Here is a 21,875-nt window from a genome sequence, read left to right as displayed (position 1 = left end):
TTAGAATTATTATTGAGAGAAATTTAATAGGACGCTGCCATTGAAGTAGCAAAGCTTATCTTTGCTAGAAAGAGATTTCTTTATCTCTTTTGCTGTCTAGATACACATCATATTTTAAGATGTAGACTTTATTAACACTTCCAATGCTTGGCCTTTGAGATCAAATTTAGGTAAATGACACTTATTGAAAGGAAGTTGATATTTTTGTCAGTATTCCGATTAACTTTTTGTATATGTGCTACCGAAGCGAGCACTCCGATTAACTTTTTTGAAGGTTTTTCGGAATCATCTACTCCCTTCTTTGGTAAACCAGGAGTCAAGAATTTCTGCTCTTTTTTTTTTTTCTATTGTGAAAAATAAATAAGTTCTCTGATACGTGGGAGCTTAAGTTACCCAAACCTTCAGATGTTCCTACTGTCCTTCCTGAGTTTCATCTCTTTAACCTCAACTACAAAGACTAATTCTTCTGCATGCAGTATCTCTTCTACTGAGTTTTGAGCTATGTCAACATTGTTAACTACATGAAATTCAAAATGTGTCTAAAATTTCTTGAAAATTAAAACATGTAACCTGTGATCAGTTCTACAGCAAATTGCCATATCTTAAGGACTTTGTCCCAGTACGGTGCTGGAGTATTTGAGTATTTTAACTCAAAATCCAAACATAGTTGGAAAAAACAGGTACGTTTTTCAAACATCTTATTTCTAGTTTTATGCTTAAACATATGGAAATATTATCGTCTTGCAAATCTAGTGACAGTATCTTCTGTGTTTTCACAGGGGACTTAGGAAAATGACAAAATTACTGAAAGCAATTACTTAGTTAATATCCATCTGACACCTAGCAGGAACGCATTCTCCTTAATTGGCTCATTCTCCTACCTAATAGCTTGATTTCTTCTTCATAAAGTGACATGGAGGTGTTTTTATCAAAAGTGACTTAAGTATTATACATGTTTTGCTGGAGTTAATATGCTATTTTGGCAAAATATACATAAACTTCACCATTTTAACCATTCATAAGTGGCATTCAGTGGCATTAAGGTACACTAGGGGTGCCTGGGTGGCTCAGTCAGTTTGGTGTCTGCCTTTGGCTGGGATCCCAAGATCCCAGGGTCCTGAGATCAAGCCCTGCTTTGGGCTTCCTGCTTGGCAGGGAGTCTGCTTCTCTCTCTCTCCCTCTGCTCCTACCTCCTACTTGTGCTCTCTCTCCTACTCTTTCTCTCTGTCTCAAGTAAATGAATAAAATCTTTAAAAATAGTAATATATAAAGGCACATTCACAATGTTGTACAGCCATCACCACCATCCATCTCCAGAACTTTTCATCATCCTGAACAGAAACTCTACTCATTAAACCACTCCCCTTTCCACCCTCCCCCAGTCCCTGGTAACTACCATTCTACTTTCTGTCTTTATGAATTTGACTACTTTAGATACTTCATGAAAGCAGAATCATACAATATGTGTACTTTTGTGCCTGTCTTGTTTCATTTGGTATGTTTTCAAGGTCTATCCATGTTGTGGCATATGTCAGAATTTTCTTTCCCTTTAAAAGCTAAATAATATTTCATTGTGTTCACATACCAAATTTTGTTTATCCATTTGTTTGTTGATAGATATTTGGGTTGCTTCTACCTTTTAGTGGTTGAGAATTATGCTGCTTTGAGTATTGCCATATAAACAAGTGTTCAGGTCTGATTTCAGTTATTTTAGGTATATAACAGAAGTTAAATTTCTGGACCATATGATAATTCTGTGTTTTGTTTTTTAGAAATTGTTATACTGTTGCTCACAGTGGCTGCACCATTTTACATTCCCATAAGCAATGTACTAGGGTTTCAATTTTTCTACATAATTGATAGCACTTGTTGTTTTCTGGTTTTGGTTTTTGTTTTAGAATAACCATCCTAGGGTGTGACATTGTATTCCATTGGTGTTCGGAGTTGCATTTTCCTAATGACTAGTAATATTGACTATCTTTTCATGTGTTCAGTGGCCATATTTTCTTTGGAGAAATGTCTATTCAAGTCCTTTGTAAGATTAATTTTTATAACTAGCAACTACTCCTTGCCAGAGTTGTATATTAGTAGTTAAGTAATGGAATAATTTGGGAATGTCTTACGTATTTAAATTATGTGCTAATGCTATTATTAAGAATTCTATTGAAAATCTTTTTGAAAATGTACCCTAAGCAGGAAGGAGAAAAACAAAATGAAAGTAGCACAAATCCCGAGAGAGAGAATATAAAATTATTTTAAGTATTAAGTAACTATTTTCTGGATGTAACATTGAAAGAGAAATAATTCATCTCTTATAAATAGATAGAAGACCAAATGGCTAGGTTACATTCTCCATGTTGTCACTCTGTCTCCATCAAATGGCAGCAGCTAAGTACAGATGCACCTGAGCCTCTCCAGGCTCCAGCCCAGGTGCAGTCCTTGTTCCACAACGAGCGACTCCTTGTCTATGGATTTATTCCTCATTGTATACAGGTAAGGAAGCACACAGCTCATTCTACTATGGGAAGAGCAACGTATGTTGCCAACAATTTTCTTTTTCTTTTCTTCCTTCCCCCTCCTTGTATCATAACATGCTGGCAAATATTCTCCTACTGGAAACTGAATGGGTAGTTAACTGGGGATACTGGGGAGCCTTTCCATTAAAAGGAAAGAGAAAATCATGGTGAAACTGAGACTCTACAGAATGAGAAATTAATAAGGGATTCCACCCTCCTCCCCCATTTCAGGCAACTCTATGTGCATTGATTCAAGAGAAAGAATTTTCTACAGTAGTATCAACTAGTGAACTTCAGAAGACAACTGGAACTGTAAGATTAAAAACTTTAACTATGAACTCACTCTTTGAAAGTTGTAATAAATTTATATTTTCATACCTTTGTTGTTCTTGTTTTTCTATTTTGACCCTTCAGTGCACAGTATGATATGGGGAACCGTTGTCTGTACAAACGAGAACACTTTCCTTCAGTTTCTGATGCAGCAGCTCTTTTTCTGGGGTTCTTGAGTCTAGGTGTATCCATATGGGCATCAGTGGATATGACTAACTACAATTAAATTTAGTATTTTATACAGGAACACTTTTTAAGGAGGTTCTCAAAGTTGTTCATGACATGATAAAAATTAAGCACCACAGATCAACCTTTGTTATTTTGAAATATGAAGTGTAACAGTACTGGACTGAGAGTAAACATATATTGAGAATGTGTTTGTTTTTTCTACTTTCAGAGTAAAAGCAAATGAATTATCACCAGAAAGTTTATAGTATTTGTATTAGTACTTAATCTATTAGATTCATACCTGGAAAATGCCTAACCTATAATACTATATATATGTAGCTTTATTCATAGGAGTGTTTATTTGCCTAGCCAGGTAAACTACTTCCAAGACATTGCAGATATTTTGTCTTTTTTTAAAAATAAAATACAGCTTACTTTTTAGCCCTGAATCAATTATTATAACTTATTGTTTGCCTGTGATATATGTATAGAACTTAAGGGACTCTCCCTATTTTTTTAAAAAAAATGAATCTAAGGGGGGAATTAATAATTAAAAGGGTTTTACCTGGAAAGAGGTCACTTTCCATAAAATTGAAGTTTTTATAGTTGTACTTATTCTGTGAATTATGGCCTTACTGATAACAAAAATTACAAGAGTTGGAATTATCATTGTAAGCAAACATTGCTATTAAAATCAGCTGTGTTTCTTAGTTATTGGAAAGGAAGGGGGCAGTCCTTCACCTTGCACTTCCCAGGGCACATTTTGCCACCCCTGCCCTTCAGAGTGGAGGTCACATTCACAGTTAGGCATCACAGCACTAAGTGGACTTCTTCCTACAGTAGAAGAACAGTTTAAAATTTTAGAAATAAACTGAATTAGCAAAATGCCCTTTTATAGAAAAGACAAAACTGTAGGCATAGAAAACAGATGCGTGGGTGCCAAGGTCTTGAGGTGACAGCAAGGACCATGAGGAGTGCCCTTCACTTTTGAAATTGAAGGAACTATTCTGTATCTTTATTTCAGTGGTAGTCACACAACTATATACATTTGTTACAACTCATCAAACTGTACACTTAAAAGGGGTGAATTTTATTGTGTGTACTACTATACCTCAATTTTAAAAGTGGTTTTCTAAGTTAAGACTTTAATGAGAAAGCCATCTGAATCTTTTTTCCCCTTTGCTGCTTAAACACAGATGATCCACAAGCTGGACAGCACGAGCTCTGATCTGAGATTATGAAGACGGCATTCTCCACGAAAATGAAACGAACCATGAGGTTTGCTCTTTTCATTGTTCTCCATCCTTCTTAATTGATCTATCCATGGAACTGTAAAGTGAGGACAGCTGAATGGAGAGACATGTGGTATGGTGGCAGTCATCATTGTATCTGTATTTTCTGCACCTGGGGTGCAGGGCACTCAGTAAATGTTTGCTGAATGAATTAATGAAAGAACGGATGTCACTGGTTTCCTAAGAATTCTCTGGTCATTTCCTCATCAAGAGGAGGCCAGAGGAGGGCTCAGAGAATGTTTGGTAAGCTCCTGTCATAAATATCACCTAAGATCTTATATACTATAGGCGTTGGTATTCTCATCTTAGTGATGAAAGCAGACCCAGGTGCAAGACAGGTAGTGACCAGCCTAAAGACACACAGTGGAGCCAAAGCCCACCCTGTGCCTTCTTCACTTGACCTGATGAGGCCTCCAACAGGGGGTCCCACTCAGCCAGCCCACCTGATGACCTGGTCCCTTGGTAGCTGTGAACTTAAATGAGCTTAGGAGAAGTGGCGCTCAATGCCCTCCCAAAAAGAAGGAACCAGAGGACCTCCCCTGGCTGTTTAATGCAGTCATGGCAGGTAATAGAATGGCCTTGTGTTTTCACTGTACTCCCTTGCTGCCCTTAGATTAGCAGCCTTTTGTTCTGTTTTACTTAAGACCTTTTTGGGTTTGGTTTTGTTTTTTTAGATTTTTATTTATTTATTTGAGGAAGAGAGAGAGAGAGAGATCACGAATAGGGGGAAGGGTAGAGGGAGAAGCAGACACCATGCCACGCAGGGAGGCCTGATGTGGGACTCAATCCCAGGACCCTGGATCCATGACCTGGGCTGAAGCCAAGACTCTTAACCAATTGAGGCACCCAGGTGCCCTCCTTAAGGCCTTTTTATCTGTGTGGGCAACTGACCAGCCCTTCCACCAAATAGTCCTGAAAAAGTCACTCTACATCTCCACACCTTGGATTCCCATCTTTAAAATGGGAGGAAGAGACTGTTAAAAAATGCAGAAACCCCCCACACTTGAGAGTGAGAGTTCTTTGTAGTCATAAAGAACTATATAAATATGAATTATTTTTCTATGACTTAACCAGTCACTTGATCCTATGTTAAGTTAATGTTAAGTCATCTACTGTAGACATTTAGACAGGGCCATTGACTCAATTTTATTTGAAATACTAATTATAAAATGGTTTATTTTGTAGAAAAATACATTTGTTGGTTATTTAATACTTGTTTTATTGGTTGGTCATACATAGCTAAACAGTGAAAAATAAAATAAGACATGACTTCATTTGATTCTATTTTAGATGAAGAAGCAAATCTTAAAATCTCTGATTATTAAACTCAGTAAAGAAAACTGTCTCATAACGCAGTTTACAAGCTTTGTTGCAGTTGAGAAGAGGGTATGTATTGTTAATTCATGGTTATTTCATTTGTATTTACATATTAAGAAAATTACTCTTGCTCTGACTGTTACTGACAATATCCACATTCATGGCTTATGAAGAGCAGGGAGGAGAGAGGCAGGGAGGACCATGAAACCAGAGCCTCACATTCACGAAGGGCTCATTATAATTTCTCTAAATGAGTCACATATGTTATGTTTTTGATGTTATAAGTTATTACTTAGTTATATGTATATTTATGAGATACACTATAATTTTACTACATTTGGGCATTTCTCATCTTTTATTAACACAAGACCCTCAAAAAACAGAAAGGGCTTGAGCTTCCCTCATCCTCTGTGAGGCCTTTTCTTTTTCGTAAGTTTAAGAGGAAAGCACTTACCACAGCCCCCACACCCAGCTCAAGAAAGAGGAAAGCCACTCAACTGAGCATAATTTTCTTTTTAGACTCTTTCTCCCTCCCTTGTGGCCCAGAACAATCTAATCTGACACCCATACATATTTCAAACTAAGGATTCACCAGGCTTTAGAATGAATAGTAATCATTTAATTTGATAATGTCTGTTTTGTTTTTACCTAATTTTAATTCAATATAGGATGGTAAGGAGTTGCCTTCTCCTAATATTCCTAATATTTGGGAACTTATTGCCAAAGAAGATGTTGATTTTCTACCATACATGAGCTGGCAGGAGGAGCAACCAGATACCAGTGCGGCACAGGTAAGTGTTAATTACCAAATCAATTAATATTGTGTTTTCATATTTGTATGATTGTGAGGGGAGCCCTTTGCTTCAAATAGCACACATATTGCTTGAATTTGCAGAAACTGTTGTCACCCTCAAAATGGAAAATATTTGCACATTTATAAAAAAGCTGTCATATGACTGAGAGAGTCACCATACATAAATGTAGCTGTAAAATACCAAAGGGGAATAACTGTGATTTTACTTCATTCATAGACAAATAAACTGTCATACAAGAAACTAAAGTCACTTATTCTAAGTAATTAATAGTTCATCATGAAAGTAGTGAGAAAAGTCCTATCTGATCATCTAAATTCACCACTAATAATTCTTAAAGTTTGTAACATGTTATATTGTGGCCTTTGTGACCAGAAATAAAATTGGAAAATGTGATTCGCATAGAAACTGAAAGGCATATTCAAAACCAAAGGAACAAAACAGTGCTAATGAACCCTTAGGTATCTGGGTTAGCAGAATAAAATTGCCAAATAAGAAATTTAGATTCTAAGGAAAAATTTTGAGAGGAATTTTGGGAAAATGTAATAATATATGCAACATTTATTTACTTTGATCCACTTCGAAGTTACTGTGTCAATTAAGAATATAAAAACACATTAGATATCCTTTGCTTACTTTGTTCAAAAATCATGATCTGAGATGGTAAATAACAACACAGCAACAACCAAACAAAACCGTAAATGTTTCCTCAAATCCTTCATTCAGAATTTTTGTTTTATCTTACAGTTGTCTTTAAAGAAAGGAGAGAGGGATAATAACTTTTGAAATCCTGATTTTACTCTTTTTCTGAGTTCACTTCTCTAGTCACGTAGGTCACACTAGAGAGAAGAGAAGTTGTAGCCTCCACAGGACAGATGGGTAGTGGCAGGGCTGGGGAAATGACTGTGTCCCAACTGGCAGATAAAGAGGTAGGCAGCCTTTGGTGCACCTCCCCTCTTGTTGCAAGTCCCTCCTCTTTTGGCTAAAGCAAATTCCAGGAGATATAAAGAGCTGCACCTTTACTCTCTCTGCTCATTTTTTACTCTTCCCCTTTTGGGAGTCAACCATTGAAGACTAGGACATTCCAAAACAACTCCTATATGAGTATAATTAAAAAATTATTGCCCATGGCCAAGGAAAGGCTCAGAAGAGACGTAAGAGGACATTAAGTTTATACTTCAGGCTGATCCTCACCATAGAGACAGCCTGCAACAATTAAGAAAAGGAAAAAGAATAACAAAAATACAACAAACGCTGGGGAAGGGAGAGAATCTCATATCCAAATTTACCACATTTATTAGATTCAGATACTCAGTGTTCAAGGGAGAAAAATCACAAAGCATACAAAAAAAAAAAACCACAAAAAACAGGAAAGTATGACCTCCTCCAAAATTGAAACAACCGGAAACTGTCCCTGAAAAAGACAAGTGGCAGATATATTAGACTAAGACTTTAACACAGTGATCTAAAGGTGCTCAGAGAACTAGAGGAATATGAGGAGAAAGTCAAGAAAATGATGAATGGATGAAATGGAAATATCAGTAAAGAGATAAGAAGAGTTAAAAAGAAACCAAAAAGAAATTCTGGAGCTAAAACGTACAATACCCTGAAATGAAAAATTCACTAGAGGGATTCAAAGGCAGATTTGAGCAGGCAGAAGAAAGAAGCAATGAACTTGAACTTTTTCTGCTTCTTCATGTCAGTATTATTATTAAAGTGTCAATATTACCCAAAGCAATCTATAGATTCAATGCAATCTCTATCAAAAGCTCAGCAATGTTATTGAAGAAATAGAAAAATCGGGCCACCCTGGGTGGCCCGGTCATGAAGTGTCTGCCTTCAGCTCAGGTCGTGGTTCCCAGAGTCCTGGAATCAAGCCCCACATGGGCTCCCTGCTCAGCAGGGAGCCTGCTTCTCCCTCTCCCATTCCCCCTGCTTGTGTTCCCTCTCTTGCTGTGTCTTTCTCTGTCATAAATAAATAAAATCTTTTTAAATCTTTTTTTTTAAAGATTTTATTTATTTATTTGACAGAGAGTGATCACAAGTAGACAGAGAGGCAGGCAGAGAGAGAGAGGGAAGCAGGCTCCTGCTGAGCAGAGAGCCCGATGGGGGACTAGATCCCAGGACCCTGAAATCACGACCTGAGCTGAAGGCAGAGGCTTAACCCACTGAGCCACCCAGGTGCACAATAAATAAAATCTTAAAAAAAAAAAAAAAAGAAAGAAAAAAAAGAAATAGAAAAATCCACCGTGGAATTCATATGGAATCTCAAGATACTCCAAAATAGCAAACAATCTTGAAAAAGAACAAAACTGGAGGGCTCACACTTACTGATTTCAAAATTTACTCCAATGATAAGTAATCAAAGCAGTGTTATGCTCGTATAAAGGCAGACTTTTATAAAACCAATAGAATAGAATAGTGAGTCCAGAAATAAACCCTAGTATATATGGTCAAGTGATTTTTGACAAACGTACCAAGATTATTCATTGGGGAAAGCATAAATGGTGCTGGAAATACTGGAAATCCACAATGCAAAAGAAGATGTTGTATCCTTACCTAATATCATATACAGAAATTAACTCAAAATGAATCTATGGCCTATATATAAGGCCTTAAACAATATAACTCCTAAAAGAAACATAAGACAAATCTTCACCATTTAGGTTTAACAGTAATCTGTCAGGATGTGATACCAAAGGCATAAGTAACAAAAGAAAAAAAAAAATAAAGGAATCAGACTTCATGAAAATTTAGAAAAATTTTGTACATCAAAAAACACTATCGGGGCGCCTGGGTGGCTCAGTGGGTTAAGCCGCTGCCTTCGGCTCAGGTCATGATCTCAGGGTCCTGGGATCGAGTCCCGCATCGGGCTTTCTGCTCAGCAGGGAGCCTGCTTCCTTCTCTCTCTCTCTCTGCCTGCCTCTCAGTGTACTTGTAATTTCTCTCTGTCAAATAAATAAATAAAATCTTTAAAAAAAAAAAACACTATCTACAGAATAAAAAGATAACCCACAGAATGGAAGAAAATTTTTGGCAGAGGTATACATGATAAGGGATTAATATCCAAAATGTAGGGACGCCTGGGTGGCTCAGTTGGTTAAGCAGCTGCCTTCGGCTCAGGTCATGATCCCAGCGTCCTGGGATTGAGTCCCACATCGGGCTCCTTGCTCAGCAGGGAGCCTGCTTCTCCTCTGACTCTGCTTCCACTCTGTCTGCCTGTGCTCGCTCTCGCTCGCTCTCTCTCTGACAAAAAATAAAAAATCTTTAAAAAAAAAAATATCCAAAATGTATAGAACTCCTAAAACTCAACAACAACAAAGCAACCCAATTCAAAAATAGGGTAAGGGGGTAAGCTCAATCAGTTGGGCATCAGACTCTTGGTTTTTGACTCAGGGTCACGATCTCATGTGTTGTGAGATCAAATCCTATGTCAGGCGCCATGCTCAGCAGGGAGTCCACTGAAGATTCTTTCCCTCTGCCTCTTCCCCACTCTCTGTCTCTCTTAAATGAATAAATAAATTTTTAAAAACATTTTTAAGGGGCACCTGGGTGCCTCAGTGGGTTTAAAGCTCTGCCTTTGGCTCAGGTCATGATCTCAGGGTCCTGGAGATCGAGCCCCATGTCTGGCTCTCTGCTCTGCGGAGAGCCTGTTTCCTCCTCTCTTCTGCCTGCCCCTCTGTCTACTTGTGATCTCTATCTGTCAAATAAATAAATAAAATCTTTAAAAAAACATTTTTAAAATAGAGCACAGGTCTTGAGTAGACATTTCTACAAAGAAGATATGTGAATGGTCAGTAAGTACAGGAAAAGATGTTCAATAGCAATACTGGTCTTCCTCAAGAAGGAAGAAAATTTCAAATTCACAACCTAAACTTACACCTAAAGAAGCTGGGAAAGGAACAGCAAACAGCCTAAATCCAACAGGAAAAGGAAAATAATAAAGATTAGAGCAGAAATAAATGATATAGAAATTTTAAAAAACCCAAATCAACAAAACTAGGAGTTGGTTCTTTAAAAGAATTAACAACATTGACAAACCCCCAGCCAGACTTACCAAAAAGAAAAGAAAAAGGACCCAAATAAATAAAACCATAAATGAAAAAGACAGATCAGAACCAACATCATAGAAATACAAACAATTATAAGAGAATATTATAAGCAATTATATACCAACATATAAGGCAATCTGGAAGAAATGAATAAATTCCCAGAAACATATAAACTACCAAATCTGAAACAGTAAGAAATAGAAAGTCTGAACAGACCCCAAACAAGCAAAGAATGGAATTAGGAATCAAAAATCTCCCAACAAACAAGGGTTCAGGTCAGATGGCTTCCCAGGGGAATTCTACAAAACATTTATTTTTTAAAAAGATTTCATTTTATTTATTTATTTATTTATTTATTTATTTATTTATTTATTTATTTGAGGGAGACAGGAAGAGGGAGAGAGCAACAACCAGAAAGACTCTACCAAAAAATTGCTAGAGCTGATACAGGAATTCAGCAAAGTTGCAAGATATAAAATCAACACACAGAAGTCTGTTGCATTCCTTACACCAATAATGAAGTATCAGAAAGAGAAATCAAGGAATCAGTTCCGTTTACAATTGCATCAAAAACCATAAGATATCTTCGGAAAAAACCTAACCAGAGAGGTAGAAGATCTGTACTCTGAAAACTATAGAACATTAATGAGACAAAATGAGGAAAACCCAAAGAAATGGAAAAAACATTCCATGTTCATGGATTGGAAGAACAAATATTGTTAAAATGTCTATACCACCAGGGCGCCTGGGTGGCTCAGTGAGTTAAAGCCTCTGCCTGTGGCTCAGGTCATGATCCTAAGGTCCTGGGATCGAGCCCTGCATCGCGCTCTCTGCTCAGCAGGGAGCCTGCTTCCCCCTCTCTCTCTCTGCCTGCCTCTCTGCCTAATTGTGATTCTGTCAAATAAATAAATAAAATCTTTAAAAAAAAAATGTCTATACTACCCAAAGCAATCTGCACATTCAGCGCAATCCCTATCAAACTACCACCAACAGGAGGTGGATGGAGGGATGAGGTAACTGAGTGATGGGCATTAAGGAGGCCCCTTGATGTAGGGTATTCATATACCTTGGGTATTATATGAAACTGATAAATCAATAAATTAGCTCTGAAACTGATAATGCACTATATGTTAATTACATTGAATTAAAAGGGATGCCTGGGTGGCTCTGTCAGTTGAGCATCCACCTTCAGCTCAGGTCATAATCCCAGGGTCCTGGGATCAAATGCTGCGTCAGGCTCCTGCTCAGTGGGGGATGTGCTTCTTCCTCTCCCTCTCCCCTCCAGTCATGCTCTCTCTCTCTCTCACAAAGTAAATTAATAAAACTTTTTTAAAAAATCAAATAATAATTTAAAAAAATTACCACAGCATTTTTCACAGAGCTGGAACAAACAATCCTAAATTTGTATGGAATCAGAAAAGACCCCAAATAGCTGAAGTAATGTTGAAAAAGAAAACCAAAGCTGGAGAAACCACAATTCTGGAGTTCAAGCTGTATTACAAAGCTGTAATCATCAAGACAGTATGGTACTGGCACAAAAATAGACACATAGATCAATGGAACAGAATAGAGAGCCTAGAAATGTACCTTCAAATCTATGGTCAACAAACCTTTGACAAAGCAGGAAACAATATCCAACTTTAAAAAAAGAAGAAGAAGAAAAAAGAAAGTCTCTTCAACAAATGGTGTTGGGAAAACTGGACAGCCACATGTAGAAGAATGAAACTGGACCACATCTTATACCATACATACAAAAAAAAAATTGAAATGGGTGAAAGATCTAAATATGAGACAGGAATCCATCAGAATCCTAGAGGAGAACACAGACAGCAAACTCTTTGACCTCAGGTACAGAAACTTCTTACTAGAGATGTCTCCAGAGGCAAGAAAAACAAAAGCAAAAATGAATTATTGGGACTTCATCAAGATAAAAAGCTTTCCTTTTACATAGCAAAAGGAAACAATCAACAAATCAGCATTCTTTACTCACAAACAACCTAAATGTCTCTGTAGAAGATCTTAAAGATTCTATGGAAGGACTAGTAGGATTAGTAAGTAAGTGCATTTGACAAGGTTATAGGATGCAAGGTCAATGTAAGAAACCAGGGGCACCTGGAAGGCTCAGTGGGTTGGGCCTCTGCCTTTGGCTGAGGTCATGATCTCAGGGTCCTGGGATTGAGCTCCACATCAGGCTCCTTGCTCAGCCGGGAGCCTCCTTCTCCCTCTCTCTCTGCCTACCTTTCTTCCTACTTGTGATCTCTCTCTCGCTCGCTCGCTCTCTGGCAAATAAATAAATAAATAAATCCTCTTAAAAAATGTAAGAAACCAACTTAATTTCTGTATGCTGGCAACAATTAAAAATTGGTATTTAAAAAACAATACCACTTATATTATAATACCATAGAAAATATGAAATATGTAGAATCAAATTTGACAAAATAAGCAGGACCTGTACACTGAAAATTACACAACATTGCTGAGAAAATTGCAATTGAAGAAGACCTAAATAAATGTTCTTGGAGGGGCGCCTGGGTGGCTCAGTGGGTTAAAGCCTCTGCCTTCGGCTCAGGTCATGATCCCAGGGTCCTGGGATCGAGTCCCACATCAGGCTCTCTGCTCAGCAGGGAGCCTGCTTCCTCCTCTCCCTCTGCCTGCTTCTCTGCCTACTTGTGATCTCTGTCTGTCAAATAAATAAATAAATAATCTTTAAAAAAAATAAATAAATGTTCTTGGATTAAATTTGTTTAATCAGATTCTCCTCAGATTAATCTATAGATTAGATCATAGATTCAATCCAACTCAAAGTCCCAGCAAGTTTTTTGTTTAGAAACTGACACACTGATTCTAAATTGTATATGTAATATAAAGCATCTTTGTTAGCCAAAACAACTTTGAAAAAGAAGAAAAGTTTGGAGGTCTTACACTGTTTGATTTTAAGACTTTTTATAAGGCTACAGTAATTAGGAGAGTGTGATATTTGTGTAAAATAGACATCTGCACCATGAGAACACCACTGAAACATGTAACAGTTGGAATGGAGTAGAAAGTCTAGAAATATATCCACATATACAGGGTCAATGGATTTTCTACAGATGTGTCAAGGCAATTCAATGTGGAAAGGATGATCTTTTCAACAAATGCTCTTTTCTGGAGCAATTGGATGGCCATTTGCCAAACAAATAAACAAAAATGAACCTCTGTCCTTAGCTCACACCATGTGCAAAGACTAATTTAGAATATAGACTTGAATATAACAACTGAAACTAGAATATCTGGAAGAAAACATAGGAGAAATGTTAATGAATTTGGGTTCGACAGAGGTTTTTTAAATTAATAGAAATTATAAAAAAAAAATTGATGAGGGGCTCTTGCATGGCTCAGGTAATGGTCTCAGGGTCCTGGTATCAAGTCCCGCATCAGGCTCCCTGCTCTGCGTTGGAGGGAGTCTGCTTCTCTGTCCCACTCCCCCTGCTGGTGCTTGTTCTTACTCTCTCTCTCTCTCTCTCAAATAAATAAATAAAATCTTTAAAAAAAAATTGATAAATTGCAGGCACCTGGGTGGCTCAGGGTATGATCCCAGAGTCTTGGGATCAAGCCCTGCATCGTGCTCTCTGCTCACTGTGGAGTCTACTTGTGGAGTCTACTTCCTCCTCCCCCTCTGCCTACTTGTGTTCTCTCTCTCTGTCAAATAAATAAATAAATCTTTTTTAAAAATTGATGAATTGGACTTCATTAATTCCAAAAACTTTTGCTCTTTAGAAGACACCATTAAGCAAATGAATGCACCAGCGACATTTGTGAGAAAATATTCATAAAACATATCTGACAAAGTCATCTAAAATATATAAAGCAATCTTACAATTCAGTAATAAGAAAACCCAATAAAATAATGAGCAGATTTGAAAAGACACTTCACCAAAGAAGTTATACAGAAAAGATGCTCAAAATCATCAGTCACATGAGAATATGCAAACTGGAGGCACAGTGAGATACTTTCACATAGCCACTAGAATGGCGTAAAAGGGACTGACAGTACTACATGTGAGGATGTGGAACAATGGTTACTCATGCACTGCTGGTAGAAGTGCAAAATGGCACAACAATTTTAGAAACTTTTTGACAGTTTCTTAAAAAATATACACCTACCATTTGACTCAGCCAAGTGAAATGAAGGTGTATGTTCAAAGATTTCTGCATAAGTACTCATTGTGGCTTTTATTTGTAGTAGCCAGAAGTTGGAAACAACCATCAGGAAATGAATAAGCAAACTGTGATATAGCCCTGTGATGGATACATGCAACCTCATGTATCAGGACAGTTATGCTGAGTAGAAGAAGTGAAACACAGAAGAATAGAAATTGTATGATTTCATTGATACAAAATACATGTAAACCAAAATAAAGTTATTGAGATAAATAGTGGTTGCCTGGGAACTGCGAGGGGGGGAATGAGATGGATTATAAAAGGGCACAGGAATATCTTGAGAGTGATGGTTATGTTCATTCTCTTCACTATGATAATGGCTTCATGATGTATGCTTATGTCAGAACTCACCAAATTATATACTTTATTTTTTTAAAGATGTTATTTATTTGACAGACAGGGACAAGTAGGCAGAGCAGCAGGCAGAGGAAGAGGGAGAAGCAGGCTCTCTGCTGAGCAAGACCCCAGGATCATGACCTGAACCAAAGGCAGCTTCTCAGCCAACTGAGCCACCTAGGTGCCCCTTATTATTTTTTTAATTAAACTCTACCCTCAGTGTAGGGATCCAACTCACGACCCTGAGATCAGGAATCACATGCTGTACTGACTGAGCCAACTAGGTACCCCTCAAATTATGCATTTAAAATGTGCAGTTTATTGCACATCAATTATACCTAAGAAAATATATTCTGAAAATTTTAATTAACTCTAGCCAAACTTCCCTATTTGTAGGTTATGTCAAATCACACTCCCATTGGTAGCATGTGAGAGTCTTATTCTGTCCGTCTTTAACCCAGCTTATCATTCAAATGTTTGATCTTTGCAAATTGGGCAGGTGAGAAATGCATTAATGATATTTTAATTTTCATTTCTTTGTGAATGAAGCTAGCATGTTTTCATATTCTTAAGAGCTCTAGGTATGTTCTTTTCTATGTGTTATCTATTAATGTTTTTTTACCTTTATTATTGTGATGTTAGTCATTTTTTTTCTTTTCTTTTCCCTTCTTTTCTTAACAGATTTTATTTATTTGACAGAGAGAGAGAGAGAGCGCACAAGCAGGGGGAAACGGCAGGCAGAGGGAGAGGGAGAATGAGAGGGAGAAGCAGGCTTCCCTGCAGAGCAAGGAGCCTGATGTGTGGCTCCAACCCAGAACCCTGGGATCATGACCTTAGCCAAAGGCAGTCGCTTAAGCAACAACTGAGCCTCCCAGGCACCCTAGTCATTTTCTTATTTATTTCAGGAAAAATACGTTTTAGGAAAATAAGCTATTTTTACTTTGAGCTGCACAGATTTGTATCCCAGTTTGCTATTTGTATTTTGATGTCATTCATCATCTTTTTGTCATGCAGATTTCTTAATTCAGGCAAATTTTTTTATCTTTGGGTTTCTTGTTTTTGTTTTATATTGTTTTATTTTATTATCATTCTTAGAAATATCTTCCCTATCCAGAGGCTATGCTTCCTAAAGGTTTTTTCTTATTTTTTTTAATAGTTTTATGGTTTCTTGTTTACATTTAATTTTTTCATCCAATTGGAATCTATCCTGGTATAAGATAGGAAGTATGGAACTAAATTTATTCTTTTCCAGATAGCTACCCACTTTCCCCAACACAGTTATTGGAAAATTCTTTTTCCTCCCATTGACTTAAAATATCATCTTTGTCATCTATTAAATTTCCATGTGTTTAAGGATCTATTGCTGGACCATCTATTTTGTTCCACTGATATGTTATTGCAATTTTATAAAATACTTTAATATCTAACAGGTCTAGTCTATCACTATTACTTTCTTTTTCCATTTGTTTATCTAATTAAGAGAAACCCAGAAAAACATTGTTTTTAAATATTATTTTCAAATATGTGTTTTGTAATATGTTCTGCAGTGTAATTATTTAAATGTATACTGGAAATGACTGAGTTGGGAAAGAACTACTCTTTTTTTAAAATAGCTGATTTTTGGGGCACCTGGGTGGCTCAGTGGGTTAAGCCGCTGCCTTTGGCTCAGGTCATGATCTCAGGGTCCTGGGATCGAGTACCGCATCGGGCTCTCTGCTCAGCAAGGAGCCTGCTTCCTCCTCTCTCTCTGCCTGCCTCTCTGCCTACTTGTGATCTCTCTCTGTCAAATAAATAAATAAAATCTTTAAAAAAATTTTTTAAAATAAAATAGCTGGTTTTTAAAAATAATAATAAAATAAAATACCTGATTTACATTGGTAAAATTATAGACTAATTTTTTTTATATTTTTAAAAGATTTTATTTATTTATTTGACAGACAGAAATCACAAGTAGGCAGAGAGGCAGGCAGAGAGAGAGGGAAGCAGACTCCCTGCTGAGCAGAGAGCCTGACACAGGGCTTGATCCCAGGACACTGAGATCATGACCTGTGCCGAAAAGCAGAGGCTTTAGCCCACTGAGCCACCCAGGCACCCCTAATTATTTTTTAAAAGATTTTACTTTTAAGCTGTCCCAACATAGAGCTCAGATTTATAACTCCATGATCAAGAGTCACAGACTCTACCCCCTGAGCCAGCCAGGTGCTGTCAGGCTACTTACTTCTAAAATATCTCAAAGACTTATAATTCATATAAAACTGGATTTTATTTACTTGCAACTTTTTAAGATAAAGCTTTTCAAATTTTCTATCAGTTGTCTCATTTCCTTAATATTGCTGTAAAGCAGAATAAAAGACTAGAATAATTTATTTCAAATTATCAGCTTATTTTAGGGCTAATTTACACACTATGATACTGCTAATTATAAAATTTTGGACAAGACACTTCTGTGGCCCTGCGTTTCCTCTTGTATCAAATGAGTGGTATTAGAAGTTTCAACATGCTAAGAACAAAGAGAAACTAAGAACTTTGATGTGTTTATTACTGCTGTTCTCTCCAAATCTCAGATTTGTATCTATATAACAAGGGCATTGTATTTAAATTATCTTGTATATCTCCAATTTTTCAATGCTCTAGGATAAGCAATTTCTTGTCTACTCTGAAGTCAATTCTAGGAAGTATGTTTGATTGTTCATTTTATTTTTTATTTTCCCTTACATTATATTTTTCCCTCTTGGACAGCCTCTTTTAGCATTCTTTGAATGGAATGAAGAACTGCAACAACCACATTTGACTAACAGAAAGTTTAGATCATATCACCTGGAAGATTCTGAAGATTCTGAAGATTTTGAAGATAGTTCCCAACTATCAGAAAAACCTTTAACACTCAGTTTTGAATGTGAAGATGTGGAAAAGCCATTGGATTTAAGTCAGATGGATTCATTTAAACAACCGCTGTGTAGAGATACTCCTATCCCAAAACTGGTTAGTTGCAGCATTTCTGCTGCCCATGGTTCAGCCCTTTTGGGAGATGAGCCCTTTGAAGTTGCTTGTTTCCTCCATCATCCCCACTTACATCCTAAGATATTTGCTAGGAGTCTCAAAGAGTTTGGTCCATCTAAGTATGACCAAGACCTTCAAGCTGACCATTTGAGTGACATTACCCCTGCGTCACATACCCCTTACAGACTGCCTCCCCCACGTCTTACTTAAATCCTTTGGTTTTTGTGCTCGTGAAGGTGTCTCATTTAACACCAGTGATGCTAATCTACCTGAAACTTACCAAGGCCATAAGACCAACAATTCTGCTAACATTTTCTCTGAGTTGGACTCTCCTCCACAGCCGAATATTCATTTACCTCCTCGTAGACTTAATTCTGCTGGTCCATCCAGAGGGTTTGCAGTTCATTCCCTTTCTTGTTATCCTCTTTATTTTCAAAATTCTGAAGTTCCTTTCAGCACCAGTTACAAGCCACCAGCAGATCTGTTTGCTAACACTGAACTGGAGGCTTCTTTCTGTACAGCTCTTTCTGCTGGAACTTCATTATCTCCTTCAAGTAATGGAAGTTTTTCTGAAACAGAAAATAATGGAACACCAGAATTTCTGGCAAATTATTTTCTTCAAGGAGTGACAATATCTGAAAAAAAAAAGAAAAGAAAAAGAAACAAGAAGTGATAATATCTGATATAACAAGAAGTGATTTTATTGCAAGCTTCCAAGCACAAAAAGATGAACAGAGCTGGATGAATATTGTGCCTTGGACTGAGCTCTTCAGTCTACAAACGGAGGTATTAGTCTTATTTTCCCTTAGGTCTATGGTTAATTAGCTTCATAGTTCAGAACAGAGCTACTCAAAGTAGCTGCTCGTTTAAATACTTACCAGTGCATTAGTGAGGAAAGTGACTGGTGGAAGAAAGTAAATCAACACACTGCTTCCTTCATTGAGAAAATCTTGCTTTAAAAAAGTCATTGAACAATATAGTGTGCTTGTTGATGGTATTTATCTATTTTTAATTGTTAGGCCAAAATGTCATGCAAGTGAATGTTAATATTCCTCAGCTGAAAATTAGCATCCCTGAGTGGGTCATGGGGTAACACCTCGATTTGCTAGGTTCTAGAACAGATAGATGAATTACAATCATGTAAACTTCCCTTGTGAAGTAAAGAACAAGTATTGTAAGTATACTCTGATTGTTTTAACATATGGTCTTGGGAATATTACTCAACATGTTAGACTGTGTTAGAGCTTATCATTCCATTTGTGAAGCTAGTAAACACTCAATAAATATAGTTCCTGCACTGGTACTAAGACCCAGTCACACATGTATAATTATGTGTTTTAATGTAAAGTAGTTTAGTGAAGCAGAAAAGCAACTTGATTTAGTGTGAGACTAAATTTGAGCCTTAGTCTTACTTCTTTGTGATTTAAGGCAAGTCAAAACCTTTCTGAGTCTTCGTTTCTTCACCCATATACTGGGGGTAATAATGGTGTCTGCCTCTTAGAGTGGCTTTAAGGTTTAAACGAGATAACAACAGCTGTCAGCTTTTTTTTTTTTTTTTTTAAACCTGAAAGAACGTACATGAAAACAGTGTTGGAAACAGTATAGCAGATACTGCCATTTATGAGTCCTGGAGCCAGACTGTCGGGGCTTAAATTGTGCTTCTGCTGCTTATTAGCTGTGTGACTTTGAACAAGTTGCTTAACTTCTCTGTGCCTCAGTATTCTCATCTGAAAAGTAGTTCTCATCTGCAAAAGGTATAGTAATAGCCTCCACACGAGTGGCTAAACAGATAAAAAAAAAAAAAAAAAAAAAAACCTGGCACCTAGAACTAGTTCATCACTAGTTAGCATGTGCTAAGTGTTAGCATATGCTAACATGCTGTTATTTTTTTCAAATTATTGCTGTCGAGTCTGTGCATCTGCCTATGACCTCACCCTTCTTTCTGCTCCCTGTATTAGTGCCCCTGAGACCTGGAGTTGATCTACTTCAAGTTCAAGATCCCCATGTTCAGGTTTACAACTACCTTATAATAAGTAAGAAACATCAGCCCTAAAAGTTAGCTGAGGTGGGCAGAGGACAGTGAGAATAAGTAAGATAGTTTTAAAGTGCATATTCACCATAACAATTTTATATTTAGTTTTAAAAAATGTCATTTTCACACTTCAGACATCATAAAGGCACATTTTTAATGTTGATCAAAAGGAATCATGCTACTTAAAGGTTTGAGAAACATCACAATTACATTTTCAGTGTAATTTTTCTGAAATGCCTGTAGCTTATTGCACTGCCCCAAACTACCTGTTCTGCTGAGGTGCAAGCTCAGCACATCTTCTTTCTTCAATCATGTCACCTTCAATGAAGTCTCACTTTCCCTACAGTCTTTTATTTGCATTTACATATGTCAGCCAAATCCTGTCCTTTTGCACTTGGCATTTTAATTAAAGTTTCCTTACCATGAAAAAGAAAAGTTTGAGAAACATCAGTTCAAAGCATTACTAGAAGAAAAAAATGTGTAACACCATTTTTTTAAATCCTTACACATGAGCAGCTTTCCATACTTTTTTTAAAAAGATTTTTATTTATTTATTTGACAGAGAGAGAGAGAGAGATCACAAGTAGGAAGAGAGACAGGTAGAGAGAGAGGGTAGGTAGGCTCCGCGCCAAGCAGAGAGCTGGATGTGGGACTCCATCCCAGGACTCTGGGATCATGATCTGAGTCGAAGGCAGAGGCTTAACCCATGAGCCACCCAGGTGCCCCGCTTTCCAGATTTTTTTTTTAAGATTTTATTTATTTATTTGACAGAGATTACAGGTAGGCAGAGAAGCGGGCAGAGAAAGAGGAAGGGATGCAGGCTCCCTGCTGAGCAGAGAACTGGATGCAGGGCTCGTTCTGAGGACCCCAGTCGAAGGCAGAGGCTTTAATCCACTGAGCCACCCAGGCGCCCCTCCAGATTTTTATAAGTGCCACCTGGTACCTAACATCCATAGTATTTTTGAGATTCCCAACAATACTGTGTCACTAGTATACGAAGAATTTCAATTTTAAGAATAATAAAAATAGGGGCACCTCGGTAGCTCAGTGGGTTAAAGCCTCTGCTTTCGTTCAGGTCATGATCCCAGGGACCCAGGATCAAGCCCCACATCGGGCTCTCTGCTCAGCAGGGAGCCTGCTTCCTCCTCTCTCTCCCTGCCTCTCTGCCTACTTGTGATCTCTATCAGTCAAATAAATGAATAAAATATTTTTTAAAAAAAGAATAATAAAAATAGTAATTAAAAATTTTTGATAATAAAAATTTTAGAAATGTCTTAAACTGAATTGAAATAATTGGAAACATATTATTTATTATATTACATTCTTATGTATGTGAATCAATTTTAGTACTGTGGCTTAAATTTGTTTTTTATTTCATAGGATGGCTTCTGGAAACTTACACCAGAACTGGGATTTATATTAAACCTTAATACAATTATTTTAAACAGCTTTCTTGAACAAAAAGGCATTCGCTCTCTGGGTAAGTCACCATTTTTCTATTAATTAAATGGCACGCTCTTAATTATTTAAATTTTGTTATAAACTAGTGTACTACTATGATAATTATGTAAGTTACATATGAGTGGAATTATGTTTGTTAACCATCAAAGAAAACAGAGGACTAGTTTCTATGCATATCTTCACCACTGATTAGGCTTTGTGTAATTAGTTAGCATAAGTAGCAGTAACTTCTGTTTTAAAAAATACAAAATTTCAGTAGCTTAAAGTAAAGATAATTTTCTTGCCCATATCACAGTCAAATAGTGGTCAGCAGGAAATTCCACTCCAGGTTGTCATTTACAGACCCAGGCTCCTTC

General features: G+C 37.1%; 1 protein-coding gene across 1 annotated transcript in view; it reads left to right on the top strand.

The window, feature by feature from the left end:
• The window catches only part of PARP4 (poly(ADP-ribose) polymerase family member 4), a 106,279-nt gene that overhangs the window by 62,967 nt on the left and 21,437 nt on the right, over positions 1–21,875 (top strand). Inside the window, 11 exon segments of the mRNA XM_032314629.1 lie at positions 581–680; positions 2,323–2,493; positions 2,748–2,828; positions 4,211–4,225; positions 4,227–4,292; positions 5,597–5,692; positions 6,292–6,414; positions 17,766–18,230; positions 18,232–18,661; positions 18,664–18,812; positions 21,439–21,538. Coding sequence (XP_032170520.1) covers positions 581–680; positions 2,323–2,493; positions 2,748–2,828; positions 4,211–4,225; positions 4,227–4,292; positions 5,597–5,692; positions 6,292–6,414; positions 17,766–18,230; positions 18,232–18,661; positions 18,664–18,812; positions 21,439–21,538 — 1,796 coding nt within the window.

This window comes from Mustela erminea, chromosome 15 (genome assembly GCF_009829155.1).
Source record: "Mustela erminea isolate mMusErm1 chromosome 15, mMusErm1.Pri, whole genome shotgun sequence".
In the NCBI taxonomy this organism is placed as follows: Eukaryota; Metazoa; Chordata; class Mammalia; order Carnivora; family Mustelidae; genus Mustela; species Mustela erminea.
Note: the sequence above shows the minus strand (reverse complement) of the source record. Positions and strands in the feature narration are given on the sequence as shown.